The sequence below is a fragment of the Seriola dumerili genome, unplaced genomic scaffold (genome assembly GCF_002260705.1).
Source record: "Seriola dumerili isolate Sdu_G_001 unplaced genomic scaffold, Sdu_1.0 BDQW01000531.1, whole genome shotgun sequence".
In the NCBI taxonomy this organism is placed as follows: domain Eukaryota; kingdom Metazoa; phylum Chordata; class Actinopteri; order Carangiformes; family Carangidae; genus Seriola; species Seriola dumerili.
In genome coordinates this window covers 381,986-405,123 of record NW_019174786.1, presented here as the reverse complement: position 1 = coordinate 405,123, position 23,138 = coordinate 381,986, and the positions used below count along the sequence as shown (strand labels likewise).

The 23,138-nt window shown below is 41.2% G+C and overlaps 1 protein-coding gene across 1 annotated transcript; it reads right to left on the bottom strand.

Annotated features, from left to right (window-relative positions):
* Positions 1-6,728: 6,728 nt before the first annotated feature.
* LOC111235670 (matrix metalloproteinase-14-like) lies at positions 6,729-21,201 on the bottom strand. The gene is made up of 10 exons (XM_022764195.1): positions 20,755-21,201; positions 12,029-12,177; positions 11,666-11,788; positions 11,195-11,502; positions 10,942-11,103; positions 10,375-10,514; positions 9,945-10,083; positions 9,688-9,838; positions 9,120-9,235; positions 6,729-8,691 (listed from the first exon to the last, which is right to left on the bottom strand). The coding sequence occupies exons 1-10, from the start codon at positions 20,836-20,838 to the stop codon at positions 8,372-8,374; spliced, it is 1,692 nt and encodes a 563-aa protein (XP_022619916.1). The 5' UTR covers positions 20,839-21,201; the 3' UTR covers positions 6,729-8,371.
* Between the last annotated feature and the right edge of the window lie 1,937 nt (positions 21,202-23,138).

Sequence of the window (23,138 nt, the reverse complement as noted above, 5' to 3'; positions counted from 1 at the left end):
GGCGCTGGGCTCAGAGAGGAGTTTTGTTGGGCAGGCAGAGGAAGGGAGGAGCTGGCAAACATAAAGTGGCACTGATTCAGGACCCTCACTGTGTATGAGTGTGTGTGTGTGTGTTAAAGAGAGAGAGTGAGGGGTTCACACCTTGGCATGCTGTAGTAACTCAGTGTTATTACTCGAAATACATGACGAATGTTTCGGTCAAGACCACCTCGGTGAAACTGCTTAGTTAAGTTTAAGTGGTCACCCAATAAAAAGGAAACCTTATGTGACACCAGCATCAGAGAAAAAGACAAATACAAACCCAAGTTTAGTACAGGTCTGATGCTGGATGATGTTTGTAGATAGAAATGGGTGATGTTTTTTTTTTTTTGGCTTTTTTTTTTTTTTTTTGAGCTCTAATTAAGCTTTGTGTAGCTCATTTAAAGCCACTTAGGTTTTATTTTCATGGGGCATCTTCGCCAACAAGAGGGGAAAAGCTGGAATTTTGACTGTGGCGCTCTGCAGCCCGGTGTCTGGAAAGATGATTAGATGGCTGCAGCTAAGTTGGCAGAAAGCTTGGTCCCACAGAAAGTGTTTTTTTTTATGGTATCAGCTCAAATTTTTAAGCTGGAAAAAAAAAGTTAGTCATATTGTTTTGAGTGAGGGGCTTGGATTTTCTCTAGCTCTTTGTAAAATGATTTTGTCATGTCCAGACTTTTGGTCGTGTGCGGTTAGTTAGGGTAAAGGGACATTTTGCAGAGATGCCGGGGCAGCTGTGCCTTTGTAAAGTCAGCACTAATTTACTCTGACTTTGATTTATAAACAGACTGTTTACAAAGTGAGGTAAGCCTCTCCTGTCTCCCACCTCCACTCACCCTCTTTTTTTTTTTTTTTTTTTTTTTTTTTTTTCCCCTTTTTCGGCTTTCTTCTCCCTTCTTCCTCACATTTTTCTCTCTCTACATCTGCCTTTCTCTCTCTCTCTCTCTCTCTCTCTCTCTCTCTCTCTCTCTCTCTCTGCCCGGGTCTTGTTGCAGACTTCAGCAAAGCCCCACTGTAATTAGGGCTGCTAGCCGCTGAGTTGCAGATTCTTTTCTGTGGAGATGGGAGTTTTCTCCCCCCACCCCACCTCCCCTCCTCGTTTTGACTTTTTTTTTTATACAGTTGACCGATGGAGCAGACTGTTTGTCATGTTACAGAAGTGTGGGAGGACACTGAACAGACCACAGAGGGTGTTAAAAGACAAGTTAAAGTGTTGTAAGAAATGTCAAAGTTGTTTTTTATAAGGGGACACAATTCATCCCGTTCGTCATCCTCGCACCTGGACCATCAAAGACCTCCAACTGCACCAACAGTGAGAAACGTAACCCCTCATTCTTTCTCTTGACTCACCATCTTTTCACATCCTGCTTTTCTGTGAATGTCTTTCCCCTCCTCCCCCGTCTCTCCCTTCCTCTCTTCCTCGTGTTGTTTTGGTTTTTGTGAAATGAGAACCAGATGTTGCTTATTGTGCAGAAGTCAGCGACGGAGGGAGGCAGGGAGGGAGGGAGGAGGGTGTTTTAGGGAGGTAGGGGGCGTTAGGTGAGGTCAGTCTGCTAGGATGGAGGGAGAAGGATGAGCCAGATGTGGCTGCTTTTGAGGATTAGCTGACAGGCCTGTGTAGTTTTACCCACAGAAAACAGGGAGGGTTTCCTGGCATATATATGACTGGGATGGGGGGTGCAGGAGGATGGGCAGCGCCCCCGGTGCAGAGTCTGGGCCGGGTTTGTGGAGCGTCTGATTCAGCAACTCCTTCCCAAAGACCACTTCCTCCGACAGGTCCTCCAACCTGAACAACCATACAGGTCGTGACCTGGGTGTTCCTGGGGTGTGGGGCACCCTGGGAAGAATGATGGACAAAATTACACAGCCTCGACATTTTGAACTGCACATGACTGTATGAGAAGTGGAACTGCAGGCTGCAATTATCTTTTGTTTGCTGCTCGCTGGACAGTAAACCGCTTATTTGTTTTCCTTTTATGCAACATGCTTCTGCTTAAGTGGAAGTTTGGTCTGCAGAAGTCAAAGACTAGATAGATAGATAGAGTTAAAAGTGCAGTATGTCCCTCTGAAATGTGGCAGAGTAGAAGTATAAAGTAGCACGAAGTTCACTTCATGCCCAGGTAAAGTACAAGTACCTCAAAGCTGTACTTTAAAGTAAATGCACTTAGTTACTGAGAGTCAAGTAAAATGGGAAAATGAGGAGAAAAAGAAAAAGTGCTGTTAAAAGTTACAGTAGAAAGTAAATTGTGCCATAATGTAGGTCACCCAAACAAAGTCTCAGGATGAATTGCAAGCAGCTGTCCTGGCCACTTCCTGCCTGGCATGGAGAAGGAGTGCTGAGCCCGATGGTTGTTCCTGCACCGCCCAGTCAGACTGTATGAGTTCAGCATTAAAATGGCTGACAGAGAGAGAGAGAGAGAGAGAGAGAGAGAGAGAGAGAGGGGGGAAAAAGGGGAAAAAAGGGGAGAAAGAGGAATAAAAGCCAACATGGCTGCCAAAGATCTCATCTGTATTCATCTTTGTGACCTACAAGACAAGGAGAGCAGATGCTTGGCTCATAAACCTGGTAGCACCTCCAAACAGACATCCACATTACTGTACAAAGGATCCAGAGTTAAGTGAAAAAATGTGCCTTCTGACACAGTCTGAGGAGTTTTATGTCTTTTGCTCTGGGCCTTCCTGATCAGCAACATCTTCGACAACCATTAGACACAATTGTCTCTCGTCTGACTGCTCCTCCCACTGAGCGGGCATCAGCGTGAGAGCTGGGAGGCAAGAAAGAAAGGGCAGGTCCCATACTTGCCTAATAATTTCCTAGAAAGGAGCAGTAAAAGGTTCCTGGAAAGAACTATGCAATTTGGTTTTAATTATAGGGAACATATGATATTGTTAAATTGGTACGCAGCCAGTTAATTAATTCCAGTTAATTAAGAGCATTGGTTGCCAACCTGGGGAGGGGGGAGGGGGGGTGACGACTTTCCAAAAGTTCACCTAATAAATCTGAGGGGCTGTGAGACAAATAACAGGATATGAAAGCAGAAAAAACATCTGCACAAAATTAAATGTTTTTTTTTCCCTCTAAACTTTGCTTTTTTTTAATTTGCAGGATCATTTACAGATCTTTATGTCTGAAAAACGACTCCACAACCAATTAGACTGCTTCATATTTAGAAATGTGTCTATAGTCGAGCATTACAATTCAAGAAATATGGAGAGGAGTTCTTTTATTAATAGATTAATATTTATTCTGGTTTTAGTGTTTTGCTGTCATTAATGTTTTCATTGCTCTTTCCAAGTAATTCTTTTCAGGAAGAGATTTTTCCCAACCTGTCAACCCTCAAATTGTTTCTTATGGCTCATAACTGATCTATAAAGCATGCACCCTTTATAACCGGGGGTTTTCTTAGAAAGCAGAAGTATAAACTATGCGGTGAGTGCTTGGAAGACTATTGCTGAAAGTTTACATTTGGAAACATTAAGCATTCATACATAGTTCAGCTGCATCTACACATCCATCAGTGATCCAGCGGAGCAGCGGAAGACATTCACCGAGACAAATGGAAACATCAGGTGACACAGAAAAGAGAAGGAGAGGCTTTGGCCAGTGTAGCAGGAAAGTGGATGGCCAGATGTGAGGAGAAAAGAAAATAGAAAAGGTGAGGTCAGTCAGGTTAGCGTACAGTATTTTCATACAAGTGAAGCAGACAGGCCACATTTTAACAATGACACTTGGTGCAAAAATGCCTCTTTCAGTCTCTCACGAAATGACCCACAGAAACTCAAGGTCCACTTACTTGCTCGTTCTGGAGCTTTTTGACCGTATTATAATTTAGATTGCAAATTAAACTTATTGAATGTGATGATAAAAAATAATGATCAAACTACTTCTGTAGTTGGCATCCTGAAAAATCAGAGGTCAGCTGTAAAAACAGCTTCTGCAGGTTAAGATCCAATTAAATCTGATATAAAACTTTGTTTTTATAACATTTTTTATTTAGTAACATACACTGTAAGCTGGGCTGTCACTTTACAAACTGCGGTAACAACTTTTACAGAAATTTTAATGTGTAAAAGCCAAACCATCATGATGTATTTTCTGGAAAAAATGTCATTTAGATGAAAACAGGCTTTTTTAGAGACTAAACCATAATTGCATACCAACATGATTTTCAGCCATTTTCCTTTTATGCTGGTGGTTGTTTGTCCTGGCCTTGTGGTTTACCCAGGTTGTTGTTGTTTACCGTTACACTCACAGCGTACAGGATGTGAAGAGTTAAAGCAGGGAGGGGGGAGGGGGGAAGGGGCAGAGAAGAAAGAGCAAAAAACAGACCAGAGATACTTGTGGCGAGAGGAGGAGTGGTTTGAGACTGAAGCCTCATAAAAAGAATAATTTTTGCAATGGGTGAGGAAATAAGAGAGAGCGAGAGAGAGGGGAGGGAGTGGGGGGGGGGGGGGGGGGGGGGGAGGGGGGGGGGGGGGCGGGGGGTAGGGGGGGGGGGTTGAGAGGGGGGGGGGGGTGGGGGGCGGGGTTGCATGCATTAGAGTTTTTTTGGATAGAAATGTGCAGAGGGAAAAATATCCCCAAACCATTAAAAACATTTCTGTTTTACTGCTCCTCTCACTTCTCTCTCCTCACCTTTCCTTTCTCGCTTCTTTTTCTTCACACACTGTCCGTCCCTCCCCCCCATACACACACACACACACACACACACACACACACATTTGCTTACAATTAATTTTAAGAGGGGAGAGCCAGGGTGTAAACTTTTCTTTGCATGAAGCTGAACTCACACACACACACACACACACACATACAGTATACACACATGCAGACTACAGCCTGGCCAAGAGGCTCAGATGTTTCAAGAATACCAGATGCTCAGCTGGAACGCACTTCTCTGAAAAATGTGACCGTTCAGTCACTTTTTCCAACTCGTTCCTCCACACATGACTGCTGGCTCCGTGTCCAAAACAACCACCGGTGTAACTGCATCCAGACTGCTCCATCTGTGGCCCTGCGGTAGGCGGCAACCTGGTCTGTCAGGAGGAGGTGAAGATTAGTCACACACATCGCATCTCTTTGTTTAATCCTCTTTGTCTTTGCCCGACAATGATATTCCTCAACATGGAGGTCAGGGATCACGATGGGTTAAACTAGGCGGGTTAGTGGAGGTCACGCTACATTACCTCGACCAAAGACCAGTGCAAAAAGAAAACAAAACTTTTACATAGAGGGCCACATTTGACATTAGATCAAAGATTTTACAAAACAGGTTAGAAAAGCCACTAAAGCTTTTTTCTTAAAGTCAGGCCTGCAAATAAAAAGCATAGATCTTTTTTTTAAAAAAAACTTTATTTGCTTTTGCATATTCCTTGTAATGTTAATATATGTTTTAATATTGTTTTAACAGGTGGATATTATTGCTGTTAATATATTATGCACTAAAATATAGTTTATAATAAGGTAGAGGGGTAATTGTTGTCAAGGTAACAACTTATGTGGGTCCAAATATGCGATAAATAATGAAAACACATTTAAATGCCAATCTGCCTTCTCAAAGCACTGGACTTTTAAAGTGCAGTGTATTAGAAAAAAGAGGGGCAGATGTTGACCTGATGTAATCATCATCATCAAAAACAAGCGATGTTTCCAAACACTTCTCCCAGTTTTGAAAAATGAGTTTCAGCTCATTGTGACACTAAGCACAACACATTAGTTTCTGGATACTAACTGATATGCAGCACGCCTCTGTAGCATGTAGCTGGGACACTGTCTCGATCAAAGTGTAAACTGAGGCTTGAATCCAAGCGATCATCACGTGAAGCTGCCAGAATTCAAACAGTTTCGTCTCCACAATGTCAACTTCTTAAAAACAACGGCAAACTGTGATGCTTTTGGCCGCCCACAGTGTTTGTAAATTGTTTATATAGAGCTTATCGAAGCTTAATGGGGGGATTAAAGTAAAGAGTTACACTTCAGTATTTAGTCAAAAAGAATAAACAGACTTATGGAGTGTTACAGAGACATTTCCCCTTTGATATCTTCTGAAACAAAAGTTTTTCTTTTACTTTTTCTTATTTTCTTGGTAGCTAAAATTCAATATCCAAAAAAATGGTTGTATTTGTTGTTGTGCTTTAGCTTGTGGTGTGAAAGTGTATGTGTGTGTGTGTGTGTGTGTGTGTGTGTGTGTGTGTGTATTCAGACACTGGTGAAAAGATTCTGAAAGCACTGAAAAAACTATTATGACTGTTTGTAGAAAATAGTTTAATTTCACTTTATCTACTGAAATACAAAAGTGAAAACAGGCAGAAAAAAAAAAAATCTCATTGCATTTTATTGATATGATCATCATTATAAATATCATTACCATTATCATTGTTATTTATTAAATCAATTCACCTTCAATTTTGATTTGAGTTAGAGAAAAAAAAATAGAAAGAAAAAAAACATTGAGCACCATCTGTGTCAAAGTTCATAAATAGCATTGCTTGTTATTCTGTGCTGACGTCTGCGTAATTTCGGGTGTTTCAGAACAAAAAGAAACTCCCTGAACTCACATTTACCCTCTGATCTGATCTAATTCACCACACGCGAGTGTAAACTGGGATTCATTTCCATCATTGTCATGTTATGCCTCTGTCCAGCAGGACTCCAAATGACAACGTACAAAAGCAAAAAAAAAAAAAAAGTCATTATAACTTTACCAGGAGAACAATAATAACAATAACCATACTTATAATAACAACAATTCCCCATAACAACGATAATAATTAAAAAATTGCACCATATTGTTGGAAGCTGTACCGCTTACTGACACATCTGGACAAGCAGCTCTGCTCGTCTTCAACAAGAAATGTACTGGAATGTTTCAAAACTGTCATCATCACGTTTTTAACAAAAAAACAAAACAAAAACAAAACAAAAAACAAAAACCATTTCCCGTCTGACTGCTTGCACTGAAAGAAGAGTTTTGCCTGCGCTGCTTAAGTGTCTGAAGTTGCAGTTACACAGACATTAACAAAAAAAAAAAAAAAAAAAAAAAAAAAAGATTAGATCCATCAAACAAACAAGGAGAAATCCCCTGCAGCAGCCTCATGTAACATCTGACTTTTGTGGACATAATTGTGGTTAAACAAATACCAATCAGAAATCCCATGTGTGCATGTTTGAAAGTCTGCATTGATCACTACTAATACTTTGCATAGGGGATGTGCTATTACACTCAGCTTCGTTAAATCCATCCAAAGATTAGGTAATAATAATGATAATAACTAAAACTGAACATGGTCGTCTTTGGGTGTTTAGTCGCAGGGCTGGGTATTGTTTTTAAATTTTTCTATAATAGTCCTGATGCGATACCTGAGCACCAGTTATTTCAGTACCTTACTTTGAGAGATATGAATGTTTTTCCTCCTTTTTTACATGAACAAAAAGAAGCCAAAGTTAAATGTTAAATGTTAAATGTCGCCTGAAAACAAGCAGCAGTACAAGCGCTAACGTCAGCAGCATGTGATTTAAATCTGGGGCCTATTTGATCGAATGAATCTGACAACGCTACCTGCTGCTGTGACACATTTCTGGCGGTACTGAAGGAGTCTGAGGTTTGATACCCAGCCCTACTTAGTGGTAGAAAGAAAAGCAGACAAATACGAGCGATATTGCGTGGCTTAACTTCAAAACTTTAACTTTAAGAGCAAATGTCATATTGAAACAAAACACCACCCCAAAAAAAAGAAAGAAGAAAAACCCGAGGGATGCATTCCACGGCAAAAAACTCTCAACAGAGATGATGAATTTCTCAGTAAAACTCAAACTGAAAACACAGAAGAAAAAGTTTCTGGTTGGGGAATTTAATGAATCAGACAGCAGTTCAGCTGGAGTCGTCCAGTTGGAGTAGAGGGAGGAAGGATACGGGGATGTTTTTCTTTTTTTTTCTTTAATACCTGGGATGTGAGAGAGGAGAGGCGGGAGGGAAGTCGATGAAGATGACGAGTCTTTGTACAGTTCCCTTTCTCTATGTGAGATTGTGGGTATGTTCTTTAATCTCTGAACACAGAACAGTACATGTAAATAGTTAAAATACAAATACACATTTTCCTGATTTCAGTTTCTAGGGCCTTTCTCTTTTTTCTTTTTTTCCCCCCTCTTTTGTGGCACATACAAACCACCCAAAACCTAACACATCGTCCCCTTTCTATCCCCCACTTCTTCTGTCTTTTTCCTCCTCCAGTTCTCTCCTCCTCTTTCACTTCTTCCCCCCCTCTCCGTTTCCATCTTCACCCGGCCCCTCGTTCTCTCTCCCCCTCTCGTTCTGTCCCTCTGTGGCAGTCTGTCAATCACCCATCGCTTTGTCTACACCTTGTCCAGGAGGGATCTCTGGCAGTAGAGGAGGCGTCGAGGCGTGCCGTACTTCCTGAAGAACAAAAGCGCTCCCAGAGTGACGACCACCAGCACCAGTAGCAGGAGAGGGATCACCACGGCCACCGGCCCGGCCCCGGACTGCGATTCGTCCACCTCGATGATGATCACCTCCTCTTCCCGACCCTTCTTGGGCTCCTCGCTCTCGCAGCCCATCCAGTCACTCAGCACAGACTTGGGATAGCCAGACTCCACCTTCAGGTACTGGTTGTTGAACTTCCAGTACTTGTTGGCTTTGTAGAAATACGTGTAAGCTGCGGAAGACGGGATCAGAAGTTAGTTTTGTCAGTTTTTGCAGTTTTCAGGGGCTGCGAAAGATTATTTTCATAACCATCCGATCTGCCTTTACCGTTCTCAATGAATGGATGAATCTCTTTGTCTACTTAATACCAGAAAATTGTGTGGAAATGTCCAACACAGATTCCTAAATCCCAAGGTGGCATCTTGAAAATGCCATAATTCAATAACATTATTATCAAAGAAGCAAATCCTCACATTTGAGAACCAGATATGAAGAAATTTTTGGTATTTTTGCTTGAAATGGCTTAAAACTATTGATTAATTATCAAAATAGTAATTTCATTTCAATAATCGACTCATTGTTTCAGCTCTAAATGTAAACAACACTAAACCTTGGAATATACACATCTGAATTCTCAGTTTGATCACGAGCAAAACTCACATCCATCTTCACTCATGATGGCAGCTTTGATGTTGTCCGGCGCTCCGCTCCACGTGCTGATGGGCTTTGGGTAGCCGCTGTCCACGTTGCGAGTCTGCTCGTTGAATCGGTAGTACCTGCGAGTGACGCACAGACAGAACTATTACTGATCCACAGCATGAGAGACGGATCTGAAACAGCTTCTTAAGACTCAATTTATTTAAATTCAGCCAAAACTAAAAGAAGAAAGAGAATTTAATCAAATCAAATGAACAGCTTTACTGTTTCTCTACCAAAATTCAATAACAAAAGTGAAAATGTTTTTTTGGAGGCGAATCAAAAAGGGGCTGATGTTGGAGAAATTTTGACTCATGACCTCAGCATGACTAAAAATCCTGGCTGTGGCCCCAGACAGAAGTGTTTTGTTTTGAAAATCTACACTGTTGGGGCGTCTTGTGGCCTGCAAGGGTTTAAGATGCTGACTGTGTAATCACAAAGATCCTGGTTCAAGGTCTTTACAGCATCTCTTTCCTCTCATTTTCCATCATGTCTCTACTCTCAGATGTATTTGAACAGAGGACAGACTCACTTAGTGCCTCGGAAGAAGTACGTCTGTCCTGTTGGTGTGTAGAAAAGAGCGGCGTCAAGCTTGTCTTTGGGGAGACCGGTACCCAGGTCTTTCAGGCTCTTGGGAGAATCCTTGTCCATGCTGGACTCGCTGAAAACCCAGTACTTGTCACCTGGACGATGGAAGAGAGAAAAATAAACCAGAGAGATGAGAAGAACGGAGATTGAAAACAGGAAGGATGACGGATCGGAGGAGATCAAAGAGGACCAGTTCGTTACCCTTGAAGAAGACAAATTTCCCATCATCCCTCTCGTAGGCGGCGTTGATGTTCGAAGGCAGTCCCCTCCAGAAGTGACCGATAGGCATGGGGTAACCTGGCAACACCTTGTTGTTACGCACGCGCCAAAACCACTTGTCCTGCAACACACATGGAGTTAGATTAAAGCTACAGTAGAATATACTCCAACAGTTTTTAGTTGTATCATCCATTCCCAATTGTATCATCACCAAGTTTTGCTGCTTCTTTCCATTTTATATCAAAGTGAACTGAATATTTTTGGGGTTTGTGCCCATGTTAGTTAAACACCACTACCTGCAACTATACAACACAGCACCAGCACAATCCAGCTCTGTCCTACAGATATTTATATTTGGTCTTTGAGTTCATTTTGAGGAGGTTTGAGGAAAAAAGAAAAAGGTCTCCTGTACCTTAAATACAAACTTTTCCCCTCTGAGGACAGCGATGGTGTCAAAGTGTCCCTCACAGATGTCTGGGCCGTGATCTGGCCTGTCGGGGGTGGACGGCTTTGTGGGTCGGGGAGGAGGAGGGGGAGCGCCAGACTTGGTTCCTGTGGTTCAGGTGTTGAGAGAGAGAGAGAAGTGAGAGATGGATCATTTGCATTAAGAGCAACCAACACATTTAAAATAAGTCTTTTTTCAATGCTTACGAAGTTAAAACTGTTGATATCATGTGGCTTTCTTTTAGGAAACAACGTATCTTTAAAAGTTAATCAATACTGATAAAAAAGCTGTGAATTAGGCCTTAAAGACCGTCCACCTATGAATAAATTCAAACAAGTGGTTCTGATCATTTGGACATCGAGTTTTCAAGGACTTTTTACACTGTTGGACTGCCAGACCGCTTCAAAGGTGTATAATCTGTATGTAATTTTTGTACTAAAAGTTGTCACAAGACCCTAAATTGGAGGCTTTTTCATTGGGAACATCACAAATATGTGCTGCCAATCAATTTCCAATTCTTTTAGGAGAACCCACCATAAATTGTCTGGATGCCTCTGCGGTCATCGTCAGGGAGCTGGAAGTTTTCGGTGTCAAACCACTGGTAGAAGGGGGCCATGATGGCAGAGGGGTTGTTGGAGTGCTCCAGACCCAGAGCATGACCCAACTCATGGACGGCTACCAGGAAAACATCATTACCTTCAGAGAGAGAGAGGAGAGGATATTTAGTTCAGTCTGTTTCAGCTTGTCGTTAGATCTACCTTTGACCTTCGACTCTTCTTTCTCTTACCTCCCTGGTCGACATTCCCGGTGGTCCATGGCTCAGCAAGGTCAAAGTGCGTGTCTCCCCCGATGCCCTGTCCCGGGAAGTAAGCATGAGCCAGGAAGCCGCCCTCGCCGTCGAACGGTGTGCTGTCTCCGTGGAAACCCTCTGCGAAGGAGAGCATGATGTCTGCGTACTTGTCGACCTTGCCTCTGATGTGGCTGTAGGGGATCTCCCTGAAGGTGAGCGGGATCGCGCTCTCCCACACCTGGAAGGCCTTTCGAATGGCTTCATTCGTGGCTCGTTCTCCGACCTTAGGGGTGTAGTTCTGTATGCTGTTGTAAAGAAGGGAGAGTCAGGGCTGGGATGGTTGAACTCAACTCAGAATAATATACTAAAAGGAAGTTAGAGTTGCATCAAAAATCAAATCCACGTGTGAAACTTCAGCAGTAAAGTCAAACTGCAGATTAGTGAAGGTGTGCAGAGTGTGATACTGACCTGAAGGTCACCTCAGATTTGTCCCACTTCAGACCCTGCACAGCGTATCTCTTCCTCCTCAGGTTAGTTTTCAGCGCCGGGCCGAACTTGTCAGGGACACCACACCGCGGCCGGCTCATCGCCCTGGCAACAGCAAAATAATAGTCCCAATTTTCAACTATGTAAAATACTTTAACTGCTTTGAAAGACACATCTTTTTGAGAACGGTAACCTTGATTCCTTCGACTCTCTCAGTTCGTCTTGCAAGTCATCAAATGACCTCCAGACTTTTGAATATGAACATTATATGAATATGAATATTTTCATTAATAAGAATCCAAGCAGTTATGTGTTATTAAATCACCATCGTTAATCAGGACTCACTGTAACGTGTTGGAGTCTATGGAGCCGGTGACGGTCAAACCGTAAAAACTCTGCATGGCTGCTATCGCTGTTTCAATGGACTTTGGTGAGCGGATGGCCTGGGCTCTGACATCACCTGGAGGCAGGTAGCCAAACTTCTGCAGCCAAGCCTGAGAGAGAGAGAGAGGAAAGAAAGAAAAGAAAGAGAGTAAATAATGTGTATATATTTAGATAGTGATTAAGAGTTTTGTTTGTGGGATGCTTTTCTTTTTAAACATAGACACCGCCACCGGAGACAGGATATTACCACCTACATACTACATGACATGATGATGCCATTACACACAGTTTCCTTTAACAGGTAGAGATCTTGAAGATCTATAAATATATATATAGAACTATGAATAAAATGCATTTTTATTAGACCATGTATACTGTGTAAAAAGTCTGTCAATATATTCTGCTGAACCCACATTTTTAAACCACAAATTACACTGTACATATGAGTACCTGATGTAATAAGAATTAAATTAGTGGCACCATGTGCATTCACTAAACACGTAATAAATATCATTATTTTCATAACAGTGAGGGAGATTTGCTTCAATAATCTAATAAACACAAAAAGCTGAAACTTTTACAATAATATGAAATACATGGGCTCCTATGTACAATCTGAAAATGTGATATTCGTCTTCTGATGAAGTGGACACCTCCATTTCCATGGTTATGTCTTAAACTAAAAGTGATTTGTGTGCTTAAAGAAACAATAGGCAGCCTGGTTGTTGGTTAACAAGCTGATGAATCACAGACCCAACAATTAATGAAATCAAGATCAAGAAAATATAGACGATCGTGCAGATTACGACACTTGACGCAGAAGAGGAGAAGGGTGTGCTGCCTCTAAAACAACATGCGAATCTTTCTCATCTGGAACAGCAAAATCAAAATCTAATGTCAACTAAACTCAAAAAAAAAAACTCATCATGGCTGCTACACCCAGTATACAGAAGTTCTAGTATGGGACTTTATATTTCCATAAAAAACAAAATGCTACATGCTATGATGGGAAAATGACATTTAGCTGCATAAATACAATAAGGAGGCTTTTTATTTGGTATGACGCACTTATTGGGAGGTTTGCAACATAATTATCATTTATTTCTTTCTGTTTTTACTTTCTTTGGATTTCTCAGTAGCTCAGGCGGGTCTCAGTCAGAATCGCCAGAAACAACAGGGAAAACATCTTAGCAAACATCTTAGTCAACAAAAACCAGGGGATTGGCCGCTTGTGTGAACATGTGGGTCTTTGACGACTTCCAGTCAACCCTCGGCGCTTGTTTGGACCTGCTTCCCCGAGTGCAGATGTGTAATAGAGATTGCATGGTGAATAAGGGGACAAAGGGTGTGTGCATATGAGTGGGTTTTTTCGTGTGCCAAGCTGACTTGTTAACCCACAGCAGCCAACACACACTGAGGTAACTCAGCACGTTAAATTTATTGTCTTTTTCGTCTTGTGACTGCTACTTTATCCCGTTTACAAACTATTAAAAACTAACACCAAATCCTCTCATGTCCCCTGATTTATGCCGAGCCCGTTACGGGAAACTTTGTTGTGGGGTCATAAGGAGGGATGAGAGAGGAACTGAGAGCCAAATAAAACACACAATCTGAAAACACTGATGTCATTTTAGTCACAATGACCCAGAACCCTGTCTAGACTTTCGCAGCCAAAGACAACTGGCGGTCATAACGCTGGAAAAAGTAACATTTTCAGCAACATTTAGGCTCCTCAAAGACTTTAAGATCTTCCTGCCGCTGTCTCTGTCTGTCCTCCTCCTCGTCCTCCCCCTTCTCTCTCCCTGTCTGTCCTCATGTCAACCAAAACCACCACTATTTATCTTTACACATGAAAGACCAGCCTATTCTTTCCATTGCCTGCTGCTGGTGGTCTAAGACTGGACTGAGACGCTGTTAAAGGAATAGTTCGACGATTTATTCACTTTTTTACCACTCTCATGTCTGTCCATTACACACACATGTCCAGGAGATTGCTTATAATTCTTCTTTTTGTTCATCAGAGGAAGATTGTGTAATGTAATTTACATAATATTCCTTTAAAGCTCAAAAATTAACATGTTATATCTTGTTCAAAATCTTAAGTGTAAAAATGACACCTTTACAGGAAGTGATAGGCATATTTTATAACATTGTACAGAGCCATGCTAGCTGTTTCCCCCTGTTTTCAGTCTTTATGCTAAGCTAAGCTAACTGGCTGCTAGCTGTAGCTTCATATTTAACAGATAAACGCAGGAGTGCTATCGATCTTCTCATCTCTCTGGCTGCTTGTTGGAGCAGTTGAAGGCCTAACCGCGTCTCTAAGTGTGTGTTTCCAATTATGCATCTGCGCACACTGAGTTAACACACACATTTTCATCCCCACCACAAATTAAAGTCGGTGGAATTACCCCGAATTCCTTCGTTAGCGTCATCTAAACCTCAGATATCTCTCTTGTTCCACCATCAGTGCTGGTTTTCTCTTCAAGACTTTCCTCCGGCAAGTGAAGGGAAAAGCAGGGGGAGGGATGGAAATGTAGCGGACCGGGACAGGACTACCTGGCCATATACTGCCTGTGTGCACACACAGCTACTGTTAGTCATGTGGTGGGCAGAGAGGCCAGAGAACAAGGTTCACTTATGAGGACCTGCTGAGAGGCAACCTATCCCCCTTCTCTCCATCTCTGCTTATTCCACCCTCACAATTTCTTCGAGATTTCTCTGGATTATTTAAGCATCTAGTTCAATTAATTTATCCCCTGACTCTCTCTCAGTCAATCTGCCTCTAACACCAACCAAATTTACTTTCTCTGCCCCGGCTGCTGAGTGCTGCTAGTGTGTCCTGTGGCTCCAGTGCGGTGACGCGTCTGCTTCTATAAAAACACTCCCATGAAAAAGTCTCCCCCACACCGTCAAGACCTCCACTTCTCTCCCCCTAGTCCCAAACTACTCCACACACCACCACCACCACCTCCGGTCGGGACGCCAGGTATCCCAGCATACACCCCTCCTCCCTGGAATTCCCAGCAGCCACCATCAAAGCTTCTATTTATTGAGACTTGTACATGGCCGGTATTGTTGGCCTCGGCGTAGCTGGGTAGCTCGCTACGCAGCCATGTGTGGTCAAAGGTCTGGCTGCTGGTTTGGTAAACACACCCCTGGGTCTGTGTGCAGTGTGTGTGCAGTGACATGAGGTCTGAATGTATAATGCACAGACAGTGAAACACAACCAGCGTGATGCAAACAGGTTGTTTCGCTGGAGTTGTGTGATGTATACATAGATTCTCTGACCCTACTGTGACCTTACTGCTAAATGTAGAGCTGAAACAATTAATCCATTGGATTTCTAATAACCCTTTAATCATTTGTGTCATTTTCAAGTCGAAAATGGCACAAGTTCTGTTGTTCCTGCTTCTTAAATATAGGGATTTGCTGTTTTTTCCTTGTCTTTAATTGTAGTAAACTGAATATCTTAGGATTTTTGACCACTGCTTGGACAAAACAGGCAATTTGAATATGTCACTTTGGGCTCTGGAGAAACATTTTTCATTTTATGAATCTACAACCCTCTCCTTCCCACTCTCTGTGCAACATGGACAGTTTTCTCTTTACTAGAAAGCAGCCTGGCCCCAGATTTACTGTGTGCTGATTTGATTAAACAAATACATTTTGGAATAGGCAACATATAAGCACAAAATTGAACTACCCTCCTCAAGATGGGGGTTCAAGATCGCCTCATTATGTCAGGTGATAATGTGTTTTCATCTTGCATAAAAACAAGTCGAAACACGGCGAGACTGGAGCTTCCATGGCTCCTCGGGGGAATGTTACTTTTTGTAATCCATTCTTGAAAACTGGAACCATGGTGCGTGTCTCAAAGTCTCAATGTCCCATCACCTATCACAGGATGTTGGGGCCCTCTATCGTCACGCACTCTTACTCACGTTCACATGACACTGAGTTGCAATTTGCTGGCACTAGGAAATAAAAAAAGCCAACCACAACTTCCTACAAGAGTTATAAACAAAATGACACAAAATTCCCCTGTGCTTTTATAGATTTCTGGTAAAATAGAAACATATGATGATTTTCATAGGAAGCAAAACTCTCATTGTGTCAGTAAATGCATCACATGGGTGATTGTCTATTTTTATGCAGTATCTAATAAAAGGAACTAGAAATGACCTTTTATGTGCATATTTCACCATGTATACATTTTGCAGTGCAGTAATGTGGCTATTAAACTATGCCAAACTATTTTGTGTATGGCAAGGCTGCCTGAAACTGCCTCTTGGAAAGATCCACAGCCTCTTTTTTGTAAATCTGTTTTTTCAAGCTCTATAAACGAGTTGGATATTTCATTTGCCGTCTCTAAAAAACTCTGCAGGGCCGAGGGAAGAAAAAGGGACGGACAAGAGGGTGAAGTACAGCAGAAGATGATCTAAAGTGCAGAGTTACATTAGGAGAGGGAGAGGTAAAGACATTAGAAGGAAGAGTGGTAAAAGAAAAGCAGGGAGAGAGAGGAGAGTTAGAGGAGTATGGCTGAATTTAAATTTGAGGGACTGAGTCAGATGTTCCTCTCGCTCGTTGCCAACGGAAAAAACAGAGAATTCTGCTCATGAGGGGCTGAATCTCACATCACCTTCATTTCTTGGCTTCTCAGACTCAGTTCGCACTCACACCAGCGCCGTGTGATATTTTTTCTACATTTACACTTTTACTGGGTCAAACAGGTCAAATAATACAACCACTGGATGGTTTCACTCTGCTTCATGAAACCTTATTGCACTGATGCCTGCCAACAGTTCACTATCAAATACCTCTAAAGAAATCTTCACTGCACTGTAGGACAGGTCACATGACAGTTTTGAGGTACTTGTACTTTACTTGAGTGTTTGCATTTTATGTTTGTTTTGCTGCTGCACTATATTTCAGACTGCACTGTACTTTTTACACTACACTTGAAAGCTGTAGCTATTAGTTACTTTGCAGATTAATATTTCATGTACAAAATATATAAGGATCTTATCTAAAAAAATCATTGATAGTCATAGAATAAACTTCACTTAAGGTATACGTATATACTTATACTATATTAATATACATTGCATCATTTATTTACCATTATAAATTACTGAATGGGACAATTGGAACGGCTTAGTAGTAAAGAAAAACCACTTGGCTGGTAAATCCTGCTTTGTAATGATCCTTTCTGCACGATGAGTACTTTTACTTTTGATACTGAAGTGCCTTGTGCTGACAAAGTTTGACTTTTGTAAATGTTTAACTGCCTTACTTTCACCTGTGATGGACTATGTTTACATGTTGGTATTGCTTCCTGTTGAAGGCTTGTTTGGGGGAGTTTTTATCTGAACTGAAGCTCAAAGGATAGAGGCGGTTTGCAGTACTTTAGGTTCTGAAGCACTTTCAGGCAAATTTATGATTTGTGACCATTAAATTCACACAACCTCTTGGGCTTTTGTTTCACAGACACTTGAGCATTAAGTATTTAGATGCTCTAATACCACAGTGTAAAAGTACTAAGTTATGCAAAAAAGTAAAAAAAAAGAAAAAGTATTAACATCAAAATATTCTATAGTATCAAAGGTGAAAGTACTCATTAAGAAGAACCATTTATTAGTCTCATCATTAATGATCCACTGACATCATTCTGCTGAGTTGGAGCTACAGCTATATAGTTATAACTATAACTTGGGTCATGTGATGAAAACTGAGCCATCTCCACGACAACTGAGTAAACTCGAGCTGCTGATGAAGGCCACGAGATGCAGCTGAAAGTTCCAGGAAAAGCTAGTAAGTAGACATTGAGCTGCGATTGTTTTCGTCAACTCTTTGAACTCTGTTATGAAAATGATCATGAAACAATACATTTTATTCTATAAGCTCCAGATGTCATTTATTTTAGTTCCATGTAGAAACTAAGATTAGTGTTGTGTGGTCAAAAGTACAGAGGCGAAGTACTGCATATAAAATGGAAATACAAATACCTCATAAACTTTAAGTACAGTTTATGAGGTACTTGTATTTCCATTTTATATGTATTTATGAAGTACTTGAGTAAAAGTACTCAGTTAATGTCTTTCTCCCAGATTTCGACTTCAGTCAAACCCAAGCAGCTGAGCAGCTGAGACGAAAACAGTCCAAATGTAAATCTCGGTCCAAACTATGGTAGAAATGTATCTATCTTGCCTGAGACTCACGACTCTACACTTAATAACATCACGGTGGAAACTTTCTCTCTTTGATGTCTTCTTTGTGACCAAGGTTGTTACCATTTACTTAGCTGCAGAGCAAAGATAAGCTCCCTCTCTCCCTTGAAGTCCATCGGTTTCTCATTAAGGCCGATCCAGCTGATTGTTTTTGACATTTCATAAGTGACAGCCGCTGCCTGTCAGAGCAGATCCTGAGCAAGGCTCTTCTTTGATGCTACATCAACAGCGACTCTACTCGAGATAAAGAGAATTGGAACCAGATGTGTTTTGACCAGATGTGTAACCCTCCGCTGCGATCACGAGACATGTGTCTGCGGACGGCAACGGGAAATCTCCAAAATGTTTTTTTGCCAGATATGGAGAGATCCTGTTTTAGACCCTGTTGTTTTCATTGCTGCCCACTTCCTTTACTCACAAGGTCCAACTAAGCATTTTATTTAAGTAAAAAATGTGAGACAAGGCAAAAAAAAAAAAAAAAAAAAGGAAAAAAAAGGAGAATGAAAACAGATGTGGGAAGGTACAAAGGTACTCGACTTTAGCAGAAGTGGTTTCATTTTCAGAGAATTGTTGAGGTCTTATTCCTCTGTTGGTGGAGCTTCTCTTTTCCCTCAACATGGATTAAGTTGGTTTAGTTTGTCAAAGTGAAGTCAGAGCGGGATGTTCAGATGTTGAGCAACACTGATAAACCACAAAATTCCTCAAAGGTCAGTTTCTCCATCTGAGTTCTGCTTGCTCAAACCTCCCAACCCCCCCCCCAGGACTGAACTCCATCAATGTTAATTAAACATCATCTAATGAAGTTCTTATTTTGTCTTTGTTTCTGTCCCCAGTTTAGTCTGCTTTCCCCAGCACACAGACAAGTCTATCTGTTGATCACAGGGTTCATATGCAGCTCTCAGGTGATGTCATCCTGAAGCCATAATTAAAGCTTATCCTCTTTCTGCATCGGGACAGAGTGATACGTCTGACAGCATCGCAGCAGCGTTTCACACTGAGATAAAACAGTGCGACACAACCTGCATCAACAGACCAGGCATTCACTTTAGATCTGATGCGTCTCTACGCTGCCGCCGGGGTGGAAGAGGTATATTATCCCGCAGCTGCTAAAGATGACGCTGCAGCAAACAGCCATGTTTTCTCACTTTGTTTACAGACGTTCATCACTGTGTCGGTGTGTTCGCCGCAGGAGGGCAGCGGCCTGTGGCGTCTGACTCTCTGAGTTATCCACCATGTCTGGCTTGACTCACACGCCAGCAACTTGTGGTCAGTGACTAAAGTCCTCCTTCACTTCTTCATGCATCCTGTTGCCCTCCTAAAAACTACAGCTCAGACTCTTGCGTGTGTGTCTTTGGTGGGTTTCTTTTTTTTGTTATTCTACAGTTGTAATTAATGAACTTTTTGCTCTGTGAATCAATTTCCTGTGGCAGAGAAATACCTCGTTTCTGCACTTCCTGACTGAATGAGACCTATTTCTGATGTGGTGCTGTAAATGATCACATTAAACACCCTCTATGTTTCCATGCACTTGTAACCACTGGTTATTATTGATGTTATCTACCAGGTGAACTGGGACGCTCAGGGATGAAGGACTACATTTAGAGCAAATCTAAAATGGGCCGAGACCTGAGGCGCCCGGGGGTGCTCGTAACCAATCATTTACAAAGCTGCACGAGACCTGATGACAAAATCTGTTGTTTAGATGAGAGTTAAACTGCACTTTAGTGTCTCTTCACAGCCCGACGCCTGAGGCCTATAACGTCTCCCAGATGGAGCCCCTCAAGTCCAGCTTGTTGTGAAGGCAGACCAACTTCCCGTCCTCCTGTCTGTACAGTCTACACAGGCGGATGAAACCCCCACCCCTACTCCTCCCATACCACCACCTCCACTACCCCCTTTCTCTCAGAACAAAGCAGCTCAGCTGAGGTTTTTCTAAACTGCACACTGCCCCTGCACGGTTGGATCTCCCCCTCCTCCTTTAAAAACCACTAAAGTTTAGAATCATGACTTTTTTTTTTCGTCTGGATGAAGTTTCATCTCTCGTTACATTTTCTGCTGGACTCTTTTAAACAGTTCTTAGCAGAGGGAAAACAGAGATCAGGAATGTTTGAGGGAGGGAGAATAAACATGAGGGGAATATAAACAGTTCCTCCCTGGCCACTGAAAGATTAGAGAAAACCTATTAAACAATACAGATAACAGCTAAACTACAATCTCCAAGCTCAAAAATACAATAAAATAAGATTGGTGTAAAGTTAATATTTTCTACTGCAGAATCTTTTAAATGTTCAGCACACAGCGGGAATATTGTGGAAAACCTCAGAAAATGGATACAGTGCAAAAAAACACACGTTGTTGACACATTATAGCATGACACATTGCATATGTGAACAAATATCTACATATATGCCGATGCATGGTCTGAAGGAGTAAATGAATCCTGTTTTTCATGGCACTTACCTCGGCTTTTAGGACATTTGCAGTGACGGAGGTAAAACCAAAGCAGCAGAGACCACAGGCCACTGTGAGGAGCTGGGGCAGCATTCTGGTATCTGCAAACTATACCGCCCCCCCAAAGAGAAATAAGTTGAGAAAACTAACTCTCTACAACACGAGTCCCGCCGTCCTGACAGAAAAACGACGAAGGGAGGGAGAAAAAAAAAAAATCAAAACAATGTCGATCGATGCAACTCCGTTTTTAAAAAACGTGGCAAGAAAACTGTATCGGATCCCGCATGGACACACAAAAGCGACTCCGTCAGAGCTGAGTGGAAAAACAACCAACACAATGCTACAGGCATCAGCTGGCTGCCACAAATCTTCAGCTGTTGTTAACTTAACTAAAGCTTCATAGTTTGACTTCTTTTTTTCCTATAGTGGGACTGTCTGTAGAGTGTGTGGACGTGGTCAGAGAGAAAGAGAGAGAGAGAGAGAGAGAGAGAGAGAGAGGTGGATGGGTTTTCCTCTGGGTCCTCCTCCAGATGTGCAGACGTCATTTTTTTTTTCATAGCTGCGTAACGATTAATGATACAGATATCACCAGTGGTGGCAGCAGCACTGGGATTTTTTTAAGATAATTTACTTAAGTACACACTATAAAAGTACTCTATCACATGTAAAAGTTATGCATTTAAAATTTCACTCAGGCTAGTAAAAGTGCAGAAGTACTGTCATAATAATGTACTTAAAGTAACTAAAAGTAAAAGTACAAATACAAATGGCAGCATTCATAGTGTTATCTGTATTGCTCATGACAGTGTCAATGTGGCATCATTTTAACAACTTTTTATACTGTTAATTAGTTTTCGTACATCAAAGCTTTAAATTTCACAAACTAATCTCATGTTTTTTATGCACTGAAAATCCTAATCTGAAAAGAAACTGCAGCTGTGAAATATTGTGGGATAAAACTTTATAATATGGTGGAGTTAGGTACAATTAGAAAAGTATAAAAGTATTATTATCACAAAAATGCACTAAACTTTCAGAAATGTACTTTTTTAAAAGATAATGAGTACTGGCTGATAACACTTTACTCTTTGCAGTGTTTTTAAAGTACAATTTTACATAAAGTCTCCCACACTCGAAAATATGTTTTGTTTATACTAACTCCACCTGTATGTTTGACCTTCCCTGTGTAGGATAATGTCTGTGCGTGCACATGTGGTTTCACGTTCAGCTGTTGGAGAAGGAAAGTTTCACTCAATTTACTTTGAATCTGAGTTTAAGGTGTGTACGAGCGAGATGATTTTGTGACATCACAACTAGTTTGGAGCCACTCATGGTGCAATATGCATCTTACACAAGTGTGATATGGAAACTTGAAACCTCCAGTGCACATTCACTGAGAATGGAAGCAGGAGACATCTTGAGCCCCGCACTTCAACGTTTGAAATGAAAAATATTTGCATATTCATAGATTCTGGATTTTTCAGTGAGAGAGGAGGAGTTGACCTAGATGTAGTTTTAGGAATTTTTAATGAGGTAATAGAACTTTTTTTAATGGAAAAAACATATCAGACACAAAGTAATTTTCAAAGCAGAAGGAAGAAGTATTGAATTACTCTGCAAAAGAGCTAAGAAAGCAATCGAAAAGTATTCCAGTACAAGTAAAATTAGATGTGACCCATGTGACACTATTTGAGTTTTTATACTTCAATGCACAAGTAGCATCTTACTGTTGTAGCTGGTCAAAGTAACTAGTTTGAACTACAGATAGTGTATACACTGTTAGGTAGTTTAACCAATTGGTTCCCAGCCAATAGGTTGAAGCCCCTTCAAAGGTCACAAGATAGATCTGGAGGGGTCATGAATAATGAGGCAGGAAAGAATCCTGTCCTGTCTAATCTTCAATTTAAGGTAAACACAAGAAACTTGTAGCACAAGTTTCTTGTGTTTACCTTAAATTAATTACTTACAAATACTTCAGCACAGTGCATGATTAAATTTCCCACACTGCTGTATTATGTCTTAAAACATGTCTGATTGGGATCTTTAAGTGAAGAATCTGAATATTTCTTCTATTGTTACAGAAATTTAAGTATAGATTTACATAAAATGAAAACACTGTATTCAAAATAAAGAAACACAGTACTTGAAAGTAAATGTACTTACTCTTAGTCTTTGAGAGAAGTCCTGGAAGGCCTTGTTGTATTTTTGTGAATTAAAAGTGATGTATGACACTGACACCTTGTGTTAAGAAATAAACATTTCACTTTTTAGACTCCTTTTAGATATTAGCCGCGGCCTGTATAAATACACGAACTTGTAGTGTTTAAAATAAGGAGGATTAATTAAGATTAAGTCTAAAACATTTGATTTGAAGGAATATTTTTATGAATGAA